A 17,055-nucleotide genomic window follows, 5' to 3' on the forward strand; every position below is an offset into this window, starting at 1 on the left:
GATGACAAATTGTTGCAATTATTTCCGCCATAAATCAGCCGTGAACTAAACTATAAACGGGCTTCGCCGTAATTCTCCGTCCAAAAACTCCCGCGGAGGTCGCGGACGATTAGCCTTTCTCGCATGGTACGAGAGCTGCTGCTGATTGAGCTTGATTTAATTGGTCGATTTTGTTGTCCATCAATCTGACGCAGCAACTTTACTAACCCGGTTTTATTTGTTATCTTGCAATTTCAGGATCGGCACATCCGGGCGGAAAGTGACGGCGACCCGATCGTGGATCCCTCCCAGGACTACACGCTGCTGCTGGGGTACGAAAACGTAACGCACACCGTGATCCGGTTCAAGCGGAACCTGGAGACGTGCGACAGCAAGGACGATTTCGCGATTACGGTAAGTTTATTTTTTATTATTTACTTATAGGATGCGAAAATAATAAAAATATTTTTTTTTGTAAAATATTGATAGTAAATCTTGAATTTTAGATAAATCTGATTATAAACATTATTGGATTGTTTCAAACGGTAATCTTCTAAAAAATTGTTCAAAAAATTTACTTTTGCAGTAAATGGGTCATTCCACCTGAAGTGTGTAAGAAAAAATGCAAGTTGGAAAATTATCATCTCCGATCCTGCTCAAATTTAGCAGGGCTGGTGATAATATCAAAACCTACAAGAATCCCTAATTTCATCCACATCGGACCACCCCCTCTGGTACCTCTCCAAAAAAGCGAAAACCCTATTTTCAAACGGCGATTACTCAGACCCTTATTGATTTCAAGCGGGAGTTCTTTTAAATCAATTGTCGTAAAAATAAATAAACTCTTCTAAAAAAAGTATGAAAAATTTGCGAGTACGGAAAAAACAATTCGTAAACAGACTTTTTGTAGCCTAACTTTCATAACCTTACTAGCTTACAACACAACCTAGAGTAATCTATTCACTTAAAATTGCTATATGTAAAGATACTTTGAGCGGGGTGAAATAGATAGAATTTATTTGTTTTCAAATATTATTCAATCGGTTCAAAAAATCTGCAGGGGAATGCCACAAGAGCTGCTTTCTCAGATTTTGGTTTTCCGATTTTTTATTTTTTGTATTTTTTAATCCTAAACTTTTTTGGTGCCTTCGGTATGCCCGAAGAAGCCATTTTGCATCATGAGTTTGTCCATATAATTTTCCATACAAATTGGGCAGCTGTCCATACAAAAATGATGTATGAAAATTCAAAAATCTGTATCTTTTGAAGGAATTTTTTGATTTGGTGTCTTGGGCAAAGTTGTAGGTATGGATAAGGACTTTACTGGAAAAAATGATACACGATAAAAAAAATGGTGATTTTTTTATTTAACTTTTTGACACTAAACCTTGATTTGCAAAAAAAAAAAACTATTTTTTTATATAAGTTTTAGAGGGCATCAAATGCCAACTTTCAGAAATATCCAGGATGTGCAAAATATAATTGGCCGAGTTATGTTTTTTTAAATCAATAATAAAAAAAAATCGAAAAATTGGTCGCAAAAAATTTTTAACTTCATTTTTCGATCAAATCAAATTTGCAATCAAAAAGTATTTAAAGGAAATTTTGATGAAGTGCACCGTTTTCAAGATATAGCCATTTTTATTTAACTTTTTTGAAAATAGTCACACCATTGAAAAAAATATTTTTGAAAAGCTGAGAAAATTCTCTATATTTTGCTTTTTTGAACTTTGTTGATACGACCCTTGGTTGATGATGTGTTTTTTTGGTCATGATGTGTTTTTTGGGCAACCTTAAGGAGAAAAAGAAGTCATCGCTTCTTTCAAATGTGTCTTATAGGAAATTTTCTCAGCTTTTCAATGTTTCTAAGAGCGAAATGTTCCACCGAGAAATTCCAGAGATATCTTTATGTTAAGTTTTTTGTTTTAAAATCCTTCATTAATTATTCGAAACTTTTTAATAACAGTTAAGGAAACTTGTCAAATGACGTGTTTTATGTGTCATTTACTCATAAAAATGTGCAAAATTATACAAGAAACAACTTTGTAAAAGTTTGCATATTGCTAAATATTAAAAAAAAAAACAGTTTTACTTGAGTTTCTGAATATGCGGGATTGATTTCCTATAACACACAATTGAAAGTAGCGATGACTATTTTTTCCTGATAAGGTTGTTCTAGAAAACAGGCCGTGAGATATAACTGTGCAAAGGTTTGAAAACAGGAAAATTGATGATTTCCAAGTCTCACCCAAACAACCCACGTCGATATCTCAGCAACTAATCGTTCGACAATGATGAAATATGAAACATTCTTGAAATTTTTCGATCTTTTCTAAAAAATATTTTTTCCTAAGGTGGGAAAACATGCACTAATTTAAAAAAAGAAACTCTGCGACCATTTTCAAAAAAAAAACTTAAAAAGGCTTTAACTTGAAAACGGTGCAGTTTATCAAAATTTTACTCAGGTACTTTTTGATTGCAAATTTGATTTTATATTGAAAAATGAAGTTGAAAAATTTTTGCGACCTTTATTTTGATTTTTTTTTTGTAAAAATTAGTATTGAATAACAAATTCATAATTCGGTCAAAGATTTTTTGCACAACCTGGAAATTTCTGAAAAGTTGGCATTTGATGTCCTCTAAAACATATCAAAAAATAAAAAAAAATAAAAATAGTGTTTTTTTGCAAATCAAGTTTTAGTGACAAAAAGTTAAATAAAAAATCACCAAAATTTTTTTTACCGTGTATAATATTTTTTCAGTGTAGTCCATATCCATACCTACAACTTTGCGGAAGACACCAAATCGATCAAAAAATTCCTTCAAAAGATACAGATTTTTGAATTTTTATGCATCATTTTTGTATGGACAGCTGCTAAATTTGTTTGGAAAATTATTTGAACAAACTGATGATGCAAAATGGCTTCTTTGGGCATACCGAAGGCACCAAAAAAGTTTCAGACGGAATAAAAAATACAGGAATCAAAATTGAAGAAAAAAGTACAATTTCGTAGAGGATTGCTCACAAGATATCCATGTATTTTTTTAGCAGTGTATTTAAAATACGTTAAAAATTGTTGTTCAAAAATCAGGGGTGGCAGGGGTCCCACATGCATTTTCATCGATTTCGAGTTTTTGATGCAGTTTGGTTCAAAATCGTGTGCTCTTTCAAGAGAGCCTATAACATCCAGTACTTTGTTCTAGAAATCAGGAGGAAATCCAGTTTTTTTCGCGAAAACTTAACACGTAGCCTTATGTATGGGACAAACTTCAAATGCATTTTTTTCAGCTTGCTGTTTTTGCATATGAGACATTTATTTAGAGCTACGTGATTTAAATTAATTGTACAAATATTTAGTTAATCGATTGTATCAGATTTGGTAATTTATTTCAGGAAATAAAAAAAAATATGAATTGATTGGTCTTTCTCGAAAAAAAATGCCCTAAAATGCTGATACGGAATAGCATTTCCGATGAAAACGATCTCAATTTAGATATTTTATTCAAAGAAATGTATTCAGTATGTATTTTTATTTTCAATCACGCGCTCCTAATCCCATTTCGTTCGGAATAATACCGCGTCAGAACAAGCGCAATTCCAAGAGAGCGCGAAAAGTAATTCATTCCATCTTTTAAAGGTACAATGCTCGTAAAATAAAAATCAATGTTTTCGTTTCATATCCAGCCCGCCTGTTCTGGCCCAACGGCACACGGCAATGGCAATATTCAAATTCAGCAGGTTTTCCACGAAAATTCCACAGACTGTGTGTGTGTTTCGTTATGTAATCCCGGTGAATGAAATTCACTTTCCCGGAAGGTTCCTCGTTTTTATTGCAGACAACATTCACCGAGACGAGACGGGAGAGACATGTGTTCTCTCTGCTCTGTTTGAGGCAGATGAGAAAAAGGCTCAATTTATGAAATAACTGCAAACATATTTGATTAATAAATGCGAATTGTGAGCGAGTGTGTGTGCGTCTGTAATGGCATTCTGTATTCCGGGAAGAAGCGAGAAAGGCATTCCAGACAATGATGTTTTCACTCGTTTCAATTTGGTTCGTTTTCTTCTTCCCAAACAACAACGGCTCAGCAGTAGCAAGTAGAAGGCTGCACACAGGTTTGGGAAACTTTTAATGGTGGTGCTTTCATGAATTTTCTAACATTTCCACTTTTGTACAAATCGTACGTGGAATGTCGCTTTGTGTGTGTCTGCGTGGGTGTGTGCAACGTGCAAGTTAATTTCAATTTATATTCAAATTTAATAAATTGCGAGCAAGGTTTCCGCCGAATGGTGGCAACAGTAATGTAACAACATTATGAACCCGAACAGAACAATTGAAACATCGAATCAAAAACTTGGGTGGGTGCCAAGGTGGGTGCATAATTACGGGGGCAAGCTTAGGGGTGGAACAACATGACTAAATGTGACTATGTTCAAGATTTCTAGATGAATTTTGGGGAATTTCTTAAATTTGTTTATTATATTGATATATCAACTTTTATAATAGTAGTTTATGCAAAAAGTTGCAAAAAGTGGTTTTTTTTCAGCACGAGTCGTACATTTATCCAACGAGGTTCACTGAGTTGGATAAATACGAAGAGTGTTGAAAAAATCAAGTTTTGCAACGAGTTCCATACAACATTTTTTGCAATTCCAAAAAACACACACTTAGTGAAATTTTATATCAATCTTTCATGTATTTTGTCAAAGCGTTCAAATCAAAAAAATGTTGAAAAGTGTTACTTTTTAAAACAAGTGCTGAAAAGTTCAACTTTTCAGCACCCATTTGAGTGCTGAAAAGTAGAACTTTTCAGCATTTATTTTGAAAAGTGTTGCTATTCGATTCTGCTATTTTTGGTACAGAAAAGTAGGCTATTTCGGCGTTTAAGAATGACAGGAAAAGTAAGTAGTTTTACGAAAGAATTGTAAAAAAAGTTTTTATCTGTCGACCTCGTAGAAAGGAAAGATTTTTTTTTGAAATTCTAGGTTTGCTGTACATTTTTTTGAAGCGCCTGAGATGTTAGCCGCACAACAATTGCAGGATATTTCGTCTTTCTTACAACAATATATAAATCCTCAATAATTATCTGCCACGCTCTTTCAAACTTAATTTAAACCAAAATTATTGGAGCTCGATTAGGATAATCTATCGTTATCGTTATTTCAATAATTTTATCGGCGATAATCTAATCTCATAGTGTTTACCCTTATTTAGAATTGTTTTGCATTTTCAGAAAAATTCTGTAATTTAAAAAAAATCAGTGTTTCCTTAAAAAAAACTCGAAAAAATTAAAAAGCATATACAATTTTAATTCTTAAACTTAAAGTTTTTTTCAAAAAATACAGTAATTTGTGATGGTACCCATATTGCAAATCATGAAAATTTTAGTATTTTAGAAAAAAATACGGTATTTTGTGAACAATTTTTACTACATACTCTGAAATATACTACATTTTCAAAACTTATATCCTTAGTTAAAGAATTGAAAATTTAAAATAATATAGTTGAATTTATTGATTATAGAAAGATTAAAAAAAAGAGTTATCGTTCATTCGAAATAACGATAACGATAAATTGTCGTTATCATCCCGGTGATAGCGATAACCATTTTCGTTATCGTCAGACGATAATATTATCGATAATGTTATCGTCTAACATCCTCGATAACTTCCAACAGCTTATGTTACTGCTGATTTTTTTTTATTTTCATATTTTTTGAAACATGAGCAATTCTGATAGATTTTGGATTTAAATTGACAAAATGAGCTATACTTAAATTAACTTTTCAAAATAAGCTGTACTCCATTTCAATTTAAAGAGAATGTCGAGCTTTAAATTTTTTAAAACTTGAGCATTTTTTGAAAATATGCAAAAATTTTGAAGATTTCCCTTGCATTTGCTTTCCTTTTGTGAAAGTTTTGGTATTGCTATCGAGTTGGACTACATTTTTTGCATGTCATTGTTTTATTTCGATTTTTGTGAGATTGAATTTTTACAGATCATTAAATATTAAAGTTACTTTTAATGCTGTATTCTCTCGTTTTTTGAGAATATAATTTTGTTACATTTTTTGTTTGATTTTATAATCTTTCAAACCTTTTTTTTAATAGAAATTTAAAAAAATGGCAATATTGTTTGGAAGTTTCTTTAAAATATCAAGAAGTAAATTGCCTCTTTTATTGTTATTGAAAAAAATAGCATTAAAATTGTGGCGTTTCGAATTTCACGATATATCGAAGAATATATGCGAATTCTTCTACTTCTGATTTTGTTTCAGTCAAGTAAACATGTTTTTCTTGCTTAAAATCTTTCAGACAAACTGAGAAACTGTTTAATTTAACACCAGCGAGCTGATTTATTTATATTTTTAGTTGTCATTAAATTTTAAGGTATAAATTTAGGTTACATTTGACTAATAAAGCACAAAACAAGTAAATACACACCTTCACGGTTAACAACTTACAATTTGAAAAAAATGTGTGACGTCATGCTTCGAATTTACGCACGCTTTGAAACCCGGACACCTCATATTGTTTTATCAACTATTTTGATATAAGTTCGCTTAATAATAGTCAAAAATGTGTTATTTGGTGAATTTAAACATCAAATTTCATTTCATTTTTTACAGACGCTGTAGTAAATGTCAAAATAATAAAATAATAAATGTGAAACATTTCAATGAAATATTTCATAGGCGTTCAAAGCACCGGAAAGGCAAAGCAGAATATTATGAGTGCTTTTGTTAATTTGATTTGGTTAACCGCGGTGGATTTTCTTGAAATAATACTTTTCTACCACAGATTTTTGTGCGATCAATGTGGTAGATGCTTTGGTGGATTTTTGACAGTTCGAATTATTTCAAGAAAATCCACCGCGATTAACCAACTCAAATTAACAAAAGCTCTTTGGTTTTGATTTTCTTAAATTCAAGCTAATTTTAATACAAAATATCGATTGACTTAAAGAATGCCACTCCCAAAATTTCAGTCCAAATTATGCAAATCATAAACAAAAATATGTGTCCGGAATTCGAATCAGCTTTTTTTCAGTTTCAAGGTTGTTTGCTTCAAACAGCAAGTCATTTTATTTTTATGTTTCTGATTAAATATTCTAGAAAAGACATATTTTTTATTCATTCTCATAAAATTTAATGTTTATACTAAATTCAAAGCTAATAAATAATTGTCGGATTATTTATCTGCTCAATGTATGAGCGTAAATTTAATGTTATAAACCTTTTTTTTGCAATTCCGTTGTGAAACTACTTACTTTTCCTGTCATTCTTGAACGACGAAATAGCCTACTTTTCTGTACCAAAAATAACAGAATCGAATAGCAACACTTTTCAAAATAAATGCTGAAAAGTTCTACTTTTCAGCACTCAAATGGGTGCTGAAAAGTTGAACTTTTCAGCACTTGTTTCGAAAAGTAACACTTTTCAATATTTTTTTTGATTTAAACGATTTATTGACAAAATACATGAAAATTTGACATAAAATTTCACTCAGTGTGTGTTTTTTTTTGGAATTGCAAAAAATGTTGTATGGAACTCGTTGCAAAATTTGATTTTTTCAGCACTCTTCGTATTTATCCAACTCGGTGAACCTCGTTGGATAAATGTTCGACTCGTGCTGAAAAAATCCTCTTTTTGCAACTTGTTGCATAAACTACTATTTTTAAACCGGTTTAAATTGAAAAAAAAGTATTTACTTGCATTTTTCAATCAATTCACTTTGTTTTATATGTCATTATGATACACTTTTAAAGAATTGAAAGAGCTAGTATCCATTAAAAAACATCGATAATCTATAAAATTATACAATGCCAATGAAAATAATTATATTTTTTCAATTGCAATTTTCATTTTCTTCAACATTGACTATTTTAAAATGAAGCACAAAAACTAGTTGGAACTTGTTAAAAGTTCCATTACATTTTGGAAAACATTTAAATTATAGACTTGTACCGATCCTAATCCAAATTGGTCATGAAAATAATGTCATTCACGATTAAGTATTTTCCACTTAATTGGTTTTAGTCAGAACTTTCGACCATTCCTCCCGCAACCAAAGCTGCTTTCCCAACTTTCTTCTCCCTTAATCCACTCCACTCGGACCACCCTCAAAATTTCCGGAAATCTCCTTAAGCAGAAAGTCACCGGGAGCTCTCTCTTTTCCATAACTCAATTCCCAATTAGAAAACAGGATTACAGTGAAAGCCTTGCAGACAACACCCCTCCAATTTTACACCCACACCTCAAGCCCCGATGGCAACAGCAGCAGCTTTCCGTCAAGGTTTCTTATCTCAATTAAATCTGGGAAATGCTACACCTCACTTTCTCTCCCGCACAATTTTTCCGTTTTTGGAATACATTTGCTGACTTTGTGCGCAAATTTTTGGCCGAGAGGTAATCCCTTAGTTTTTTTTTTGTGTTGGCTGAGGGGGTGGTAGTCCTCTGTTGTGTGTGTGTGTGTGGGGGAAGTTAATGGAATTTAAGCTGGAGGATTTCTTTTTTTTGTGCAGAATTTGCCACAATGTTGCTTTGGCCGGGGGATTATGATTGAATTTCCCTGGCCGAAATTGAATTTGTGGTTTGGGTAATGTTGGGCAAATGGTGTTCCGATACGGGGGAATTGGAATTGTCCGAAACTGAGTTGATTCTATTGGAGGGAATTGCCAATTTCGACAAAGCTGTTTATTATGTGTGTTTCTAGGAGTTGGATTATCTTGTGTGATGATGCAAAAAGACGGATTCCAACCTGGAAATAAACAAAATGCTAATCTCTTCCACATCTGACTGTTCAAATGAAATTTGCCAACTTTAAATCGTGCCCCAAATAAATCGTCACTAATGGCTAGACAAAAGTACAATTTAACCCGAAATCCGTTTCCACAAATTTCAACAAAACGACTGTTGATCCAACGCGTAACCTTTTCCACTCCCAAAAAAGGACCAAAAATGTGCCCAAAGGCCACCACGGATGGTCACATTTTGTTGCCACCAACCCACCCCTTTTCCACTACAAAACCAACACCCAAGATTCCGCTGGGAAAACTCTCTCTCACCCGCAACTTCCTGCTCTCTTTTTTCGATCCCGAGCCTTCGCCCCCCAAAAGTGGTACAAATTAATTACACAATAAATAAAGCATCATCAGATTTTAATGTGTATTCTGTGTAATTCCATCCCTCCTCCAGCGGAAAAGTGCTTTTCTCCACCCCCACAAAACCCAAACCACCCCATGCTTATCCCCGGAGGAGAGCGCGCGTGGGCACAAAAAGACGCCATCATTGTCACTGTCGGGTTTTCCATTCCCCCTGCCCACCTCCCCAGATTCTGGCATTGTTTCGAAACTAATTGGAAAAGTTATTTTAACTCTCGTGATTATTAATGCGACGACTTCTCCCCTCTCGGAACCCCTCGCGTCCCGAAATGAGTTGAAATGTCCTCCTGCCACACACTTCTCTGATGCAGGCGAACATTTTTGACTCTTAGGGATGTTTAAATTGCAATGTTCATTTGTTGAACACGATTTTACTTCTTTTTCAATGATTTTTTTTAGTTTCAAATGAGAAAATAACCTAAATTTACGTTCAAATGCTTAATTTGTCCCTTTTCCCTATCTTACTATATTATAATATTATAATATTATTATAAATATTAACTCTTCATGCGGTAATCCAAATTGCTCTTTTCATATGTGAAAATGTCCAAGAATTAGATTAAAAATAACCACATTTACCTAAAATGTTGTTAACAAAATTTCTAATGGCCACATCAAGAAAAATACAAGCAAAATGGGGAATTGGGGCAAAATGAGCGGTTTTCTCGGCAATTTTAAATGAATAATTAATTTATTGAATTTGTGGCCAACCTTTTATTGCCTTACATTTAGTATTTTCCATTTTTTTTAAATTTTAGTATTTTCCAAAAAAACTTCGTTAAAGTGAAAAAGCATACAGAATTTCTTTTTGTTTGATACCCATATTGAAAATTTTGAAAATTTTGAAAAAATACGGTATTTAAAAAAAAGTAATTTCCAAAAAAAATCCAATAATAAAGTAATTCTGCCTTCAAAATTTTACTTCGTTTCCACTCTGATAATGTGAAAGTTATTACAAATTTTGAAAATTTGAGTGATTTCGAAAAAATACACTATTTTGTGATATTGCAACCGAAATTTCGCTTCGTTTGAAACCCATATTGCAAATTATGAAAATTTTAGTTCTTTCACAAAAAAAAACAGTACAGTCATGCCCCGGTTTTGTACGGCTCTGTTTTGCACTGTCCCGGTTATGATTCGTTAACTGAGCTTAGGCGTCATCCATAAAGTATGTCACGCTCTAGGGGGGGGAGGGGGGGGTCGGGTGTACCCCATTTGGCATAATGGACATTTGGCATAACGGGTTTTCAAGAAGGACGTTTGGCATAATGGACGTTTGGCATAATTGGTCCAATACATCAGGGACGTTTGGCATAATGGACATTTGGCATAATGGACGTTTGGCATAACTCGTGCAAAAACCATCAAGGACATTTGGCATAATGGACGTTTGGCATAATTATTACTAGATTTTATTTTTGTTTTATTTTATAAGTACTTCTCATTTTCACGAATGAAAATGTATTGTTTATTTGCCTTTTTTAAACAACTTTCAGAGACACAGAAAAAAAAATCATGGTAATATTACATCTGGGAAGGAGTACATCTTTTATGTCAGAAAAAAGGTGTAATTTTACCTCTGGAAATGTGTAATTTTTACCACTTTTCTGGTGTAATGTCACTTTTTCAGTCTAAATTGAGGTAAAATTACTTCATAAAAGAGGTAATATTCAACCTTCCAAAATTAAAGCTTCCAAATTTACATTATTTTTTTCTGTGGATTACTTTTAGTTTTTTTTTTTCGAAAAACTAGGTATCTCTTTATTTTTTCCACAACAGTAAATTGTTTCCTTTTTGAATAATTCACAATAAATCTTTTTAATGAAATTTTGATATTTTTATTGAAAATTTAGTTTAAAGAAGGAAATATCTCTTGTTAGCTTTACATTTTCCCCTTTCAATATAATTAGCAATAATATTTGCTCGGTGCGGACTGTAGATTTTGCACTTAACTGCCGGCGGACTTGGGGAACCGGTTTTGGGAGGATCGGAAATTTCGCAAGCAAACAAAACACTAGATTTCTCTTCACTAATTTCTATTTACTACTAAAATTAACTAGGTAAAAGATGTTTTCTAGCGTTCTTCCGACGATCGCGACGCGCTCGACTTGACGTCCGACCGGTTCGGCTGCTTGCGATAAACTTGCTGGTTTCGCGCACATTTCTCGTTCTCTCCTCCTTCGTTGCGCGCCAAAACGCTCACACGACCGTCGTCGTGCGTCGTTCGTTCTCTTTCTCTCGCACCGTCGTGTTCCACGGCGCGCTGTTGCCGCGCACCTCGTTTCGTGCGCTCTTTCCTCCTCTTCGGGCGTCATCGCCGATGTGCTGTTGCTAGCCACGCGCACGGCGTTGCGCGCGTTTTCTTCGTTGTTGGCAACGGCGTAGGCTGGGTTGCCAAATTCGCTGCGACTGAGATCGAAGCAACCGCAGTGCTGTCAAAACAAAGCAACATTTTCTTCGAGCTGAAAGGTTCAGGCTCGAACATCCTCCACCCGCGAAGAACTGCCGTTGATCTCCAGGCGATCCAAGGGTCACTCTTTCGCCTTCCACGTTTGGCCGTACGTTGACCAGGTAAGTTTTCTTTTGCTTCTTCGTCGTGCGCTCTTGGGATCCGCAAGTCGATGCGAACCCTTTTCGCCCTGTTCTCCAAAACCGGGCTTAACTTCGTTGCATTCTTACAGGATGTGTCGGTCAGCGCAATTGACAGTCGCAGGGGCTGCCAAAAGGCCTGGCCGACCCGTGGGATGTGCTCCAGTGCTTGTTGATGCTTGCCGATTGTAGGAAACCGGCATCTTGTACTGCTTCTCCATGGACTTTCTCCAATTCCGTCTGGTGTCACTCGCTTCAGTGGGTCGGCGTACACCGACCGCTCGTGTAGGTGGGATCTTCCAGTACCGCTCATCAGCCTGTTCTTCGCTGGTGCTGCAGCTCCTGGAAACCTCGACCGCTCACCCACCATCAGCTGCATGCAGGCGGCAGCAGCTATGAACGGCGCTGAGGCCGTCCTTGTATGTACCATCGTCAGCTCCACGAGCCACGATGCGTTCGGTTGCAGCAGGATGCTGCACTTTGTATCTCTTCTTTGGAAACGCTCGGCTTGGCACGCCGGCGTCGTCTTCGATGTTTGAGGCATCGCGTGGAACGACAGGTAAATCTTCTTCAGACTCGTTGGATCACTCACACCACTTGCTTCCTTGTAGGCATTAACTTCACGCTCTTCGGTGTGCTGCTCCAACTCGGGTTCGTCTTCAAACGTCGCAGCTTGAGCCCGAACCGCTTCTTCGCGTGCTGCGCCACCTCCAATCGTGACGTCCAGGACCTGGCTGAAGCTCGTCTCGCGCAGAGCCACCAAGTTGACTCTGACGGCGAGTTGGACTCCAGCAGGAATCATCGATGTGTCGGAACGTGGCTGCATCTGCTCGACGCCAGCCAACTCGTTCGCGTTGTGTCTGTCCAGAGTGTTCTTCGTCAAGTGTGTGTCGAACTTACTTGTGATCAATAAACCACGGCAGGGGTTTGGGCTGCAGGGTTCGTCTCGAAAGTCCGCGACGGCTGACAGCGCGTCCGGCGCTAGTTGTCCAGAGGAGCTGGCCTCTGGCGTCACTTGATCCGTTTCGGCTTGTTGTGGAGCACCAGGTTGCTCCACCTTCGTTTGTGTTGTCGGTTGCTCTGGGTTTTTCCGGTACTCGGCGTGCAGCAGGGTGTGGTGCCGCTTCTTGCACGTCGCGCATGCTCCGTTGGACACACACTGCGCTGAAGTATGTCCCGGCCGGAGGCAGTTGAAGCAGAGCTGCTTCTCCTTAACCTTGATCAGCCGCTGGGGAACTGCCATCTCCAGGAACTGCGGACACTTCCAGCTCTTGTGCTGGCCTAGTTCGCACACGTCGCACTTCTGTGCCGGCTCACTTCCGGCGGTCGAGACCATCTTCTGCTGACCCGGATAATCCGTAGCGTTCTGTCCGGGTGGCTTCTTGGTGGGTTGTGACGAGTCCCTCTCGTCAGCGATCTTGCATGTGTCGATGATTGTCTTGGGCTCCTCGATCTTGTGGTTGTTCTCGGACCGTTCACCATGCGGAATGGTATACTCCGGTCGTACCCGATCTTCCGTGTCCAGCTGCTCTGCCAGCAGCTCCCCAGAACGCTTCGGGGGTTCGTCGATGGTCGTCTCGTTGGCGCATCCGACGATCTTAGCGGTTGTTGGGTTCGTTGTCTCGTCCACCCATTGTGGTACACCAGGCGTGTACGCGATTCTTCGTCGTGTGGGCTGGCCTACTTCTAGCAGCTTCTCTTCGATGACCCTCAGGACCTCTGTGTGCAGGTCGTCGAAGGCGTCGTAGAGGGCATCTTGCTCGTCCCGTGATGTTGACGGAACCATGCCAAGGATCTGCCCGTACGCCGTGTGGTACGCATCGTACGCGGCTTCTACCTCCTTCTGACACGTCTTCAACGCTGCCCATGTGAGCGTCGTGGCATCTTCCAAGCTGTCAAGAATTGTAACAAGCTTACCTTGAGCCAGATCACGCTGGTGGACGACGTCGCTGAACCGCTCCATCTCCGCCAGCTTCTTTACACTGCTCGCTCCGCAGGGGATCACTCAGTGCACTTAGTGACCGGACTTGCCACCGGTCTTCTTCTTCGGTGTGGCCGCCTTCTCCGAGTTCACCAGCCTCTCCGGTGACTTCCTCGGGCGAAGCGCTTTGGCCACCGATGCTACAGTGGCGGAGCACTGAGCTCGGAACGGCTGCTGGAACTGTTCGCTTTCACTTCACTTTGCGTCGAACATCCGGAACCTCTTTCCAGAACGTTCTTCGCGTTTTCCGGAACCACTTTCGCGGAAGTCTTCTCACTTCGAGCGTCTTCACTTCCGGACCAAGTTCACAGAAGGTTTTCGTTCCTCTTCTTCAGCGTTCACTTACAGGACCAATTCCCGAAAGCTTTTTCCGACTCTGCCTGCAACTTCGGCTTCTTCTTCTCTGGAGTCGACGCGTCCTTGCTCAGCGCCGCTTCCGGGAATTATTGCAGGCACTTTATGGCAGTTTCCGGCACAAGAGGGACACCAACGATCGGACCCAGTGTCCGAACCAAGCACGGAAATCAGCCAAGTCTGAAATCACGGTACTTGGGGGAACTTTGTGTCCTCTTGGCCGGAACTTCACTTCACTTGAACCTTCTTTCCGGAACCTTTTTCCGGCTTCAGAAGGTTCTGGATGCATCCAAGATGGCGTCACTTAGCACTTAGCACTTGCTCTTCGGACGCATTCTGGCCAATTCCAAAATGGCGTCGCCTTTTTTCACTGAGCTGTTTTGCCAAGATGGCGTCTTTTATCACTTTCTTCGCAGCGGCTTTTTCCTTTCTTTGGGCCTTGTGCCCACTTGCCGCGATAGAAACGACCCTCCGCCGTTTGTCCTTCACAGTTCCCGCAAACCCCGGCACTTCTAGTTCAATTTATCCGGGTCGTTCGGACCATGCTCGGTGCGGACTGTAGATTTTGCACTTAACTGCCGGTGGACTTGGGGAACCGGTTTTGGGAGGATCGGAAATTTCGCAAGCAAACAAAACACTAGATTTCTCTTCACTAATTTCTATTTACTACTAAAATTAACTAGGTAAAAGATGTTTTCTAGCGTTCTTCCGACGATCGCGACGCGCTCGACTTGACGTCCGACCGGTTCGGCTGCTTGCGATAAACTTGCTGGTTTCGCGCACATTTCTCGTTCTCTCCTCCTTCGTTGCGCGCCAAAACGCTCACACGACCGTCGTCGTGCGTCGTTCGTTCTCTTTCTCTCGCACCGTCGTGTTCCACGGCGCGCTGTTGCCGCGCACCTCGTTTCGTGCGCTCTTTCCTCCTCTTCGGGCGTCATCGCCGATGTGCTGTTGCTAGCCACGCGCACGGCGTTGCGCGCGTTTTCTTCGTTGTTGGCAACGGCGTAGGCTGGGTTGCCAAATTCGCTGCGACTGAGATCGAAGCAACCGCAGTGCTGTCAAAACAAAGCAAAATTTTCTTCGAGCTGAAAGGTTCAGGCTCGAACAATATTTTTTGAATGAAATTTTCCCTTTTATATGAAATTTAACTTAATGATGAAAAAACCACTTCAAATTTTCGATAATTGAGCTGTTATAATGCAATTTTCCCTTCTTTTTATCATAATTTAACTGGATGAAGGAAAAATCTCTAAATAAATCCACATTTTTCCCTTTTTTTCGAATTCAATCTAAAGAACACCCAGAACTGGGCAGCACTCGTCCGACACGAGAGTAGCGGTATGATTTACAGATACAGAGAACACAGTTCTAGATGACCGAGAGAATTATGCCCTCGAGTTCATTTCAAGAAAAAGGTCATCCTTCAAAACAAAAAGTGTTGTCTACGGGAATTGAACCAAGGATCTTTAATAGAATAACTCAATAACTAAACTGCCTTGGCCACAACAGCTTGGCGACACAAGAGTAGTCAGATGTCGATGTATGACCCATGTTGAAGATTTGCTGTTTTAATTAATTCATGAAATTAATTGTTTTGCAGATTTCTTTACTTTTCATTAAATATTTTGCAATTCAGTTGTTTTATGCAATTTTCCCATATTTCATATACAACTTAAGAAGGGAAATTCTCTTATGGATGTTCTCTTAAACATTTCTATCATTTTTGCACATTTTTTCTCTGTTGCTTTATTTTTTTGCAATAAAGTTGTGTATGCAATTTTCCCTGCTTGTATTTATTTAAAACTTATCTTAAAGAAGAGAAAATTGTTTAAAAAATTAATTGCTAATTAAATTGATTTTTTGAATAGAGGTTGGTGAAAAACATTAAAAATAATGCAATTGTAAAACATTTGAAGAGTGGCAAAATGTAAATCTTTAAAGAGACTTTTCCTTCTATAAGTTTAATTTTATATAAAAGAAGGAAAAATTTCATAAACAAAGGCAATTGTCAAGTATTCAAAACGTTTTTTTATGAGATTTTCCCTTCTAAAAGTTGAATTTAAAATAAAAGAAGGGAAAATTTCATAACAACTCATTTGCCAAATATTTAAAGAAAGAAAAATGAACATCCCTTATTAAGGTTGAATATTAAAGAAGGGAAAATTTAATTAAAAATAATAATTGCAAAATATTAAAAAAAAAACAAAAACTGCACATCTTTTGAGAGATTTTACCTTCTATTAGTTTTAAAATTAAAGAAGAGAAAATTGCTTTAAAAATATTAATTGCATTTCTTTAAAGAAGAGCAAATGTACATACATTCTTCAGGTTGAATTCAAAAAAGAAGGGAAAAGGGAAAATAGTGTAAAATCTTTATTGCGAAATATTAAAAGACTGGCAAAACTTACATCTCTTTATTAGTTGAATTTAAAATAAAAGAACGAAAAAATTTATACAAAAAATTAGCTGCTATTTCAAAAGGAGAAAAATCTTAATTTTATATAGACACTTTCTAAAAAGAATTTTAAATAATTTTATGAAAAAATGCATTATAAAGCTTTTAAAGTAAAACTATCTGTTTAGAAAATAGGAAAAAAGCTATAAGTTATTATTCTTTACAAACAATTTATACTAATTTAACAAAACAAAAAAAGCTAGCAATAATTATGCCAAACGTCCATTATGCCAAATGTCCATTATGCCAAACGTCCTTGATAGTTTTTGAACGAGTTATGCCAAACGTCCATTATGCCAAATGTCCATTATGCCAAACGTCCCTGATGTCTTGGACCAATTATGCCAAACGTCCATTATGCCAAACGTCCTTCTTGAAAACCCGTTATGCCAAATGTCCATTATGCCAAATGGGGTACACCCGGGGGGGGTCTGAGCAAGTGTGACATTGCATGTTATAAGTATAGGAAAAGCGGTGACAGAGGGGGTGAGGGGGGGTAAATTTTGGCCGATTTTAGCGTGACGTACTTCATG

At 37.7% G+C, this 17,055-nt stretch overlaps 2 protein-coding genes across 2 annotated transcripts in view; both read left to right on the forward strand.

Annotated features, from left to right (window-relative positions):
• LOC120414941 (MOXD1 homolog 2-like) overlaps positions 1 to 17,055 on the forward strand; it is a 253,539-nt gene that overhangs the window by 136,920 nt on the left and 99,564 nt on the right. Inside the window, exon 3 of the mRNA XM_039576271.2 lies at positions 238 to 393. Within this exon, the coding sequence (XP_039432205.1) occupies positions 238 to 393 (156 nt within the window). The remainder of the gene's footprint in view (positions 1 to 237; positions 394 to 17,055) is intronic.
• On the forward strand, positions 11,090 to 12,814 carry LOC120414942 (uncharacterized). Its single transcript, XM_039576273.2, has 3 exons — positions 11,090 to 11,714; positions 11,825 to 12,291; positions 12,344 to 12,814. Exons 2-3 carry the CDS (start codon positions 12,183 to 12,185, stop codon positions 12,643 to 12,645), a joined length of 411 nt encoding a protein of 136 aa, XP_039432207.1. The 5' UTR covers positions 11,090 to 11,714; positions 11,825 to 12,182; the 3' UTR covers positions 12,646 to 12,814.

Source organism: Culex pipiens, chromosome 2, assembly GCF_016801865.2.
Source record: "Culex pipiens pallens isolate TS chromosome 2, TS_CPP_V2, whole genome shotgun sequence".
NCBI classification, from domain to species: domain Eukaryota; kingdom Metazoa; phylum Arthropoda; class Insecta; order Diptera; family Culicidae; genus Culex; species Culex pipiens.

Bases quoted from the DNA above. Each gene is read 5' to 3' on its own strand.
- LOC120414942 (XM_039576273.2), top strand. From the start codon at position 12,183: ATGCGTTCGGTTGCAGCAGGATGCTGCACTTTGTATCTCTTCTTTGGA. The intron at 12,292-12,343 runs GTAAATCTTCTT...GCTTCCTTGTAG, and splicing joins GGCATCGCGTGGAACGACAG to GCATTAACTTCACGCTCTTC.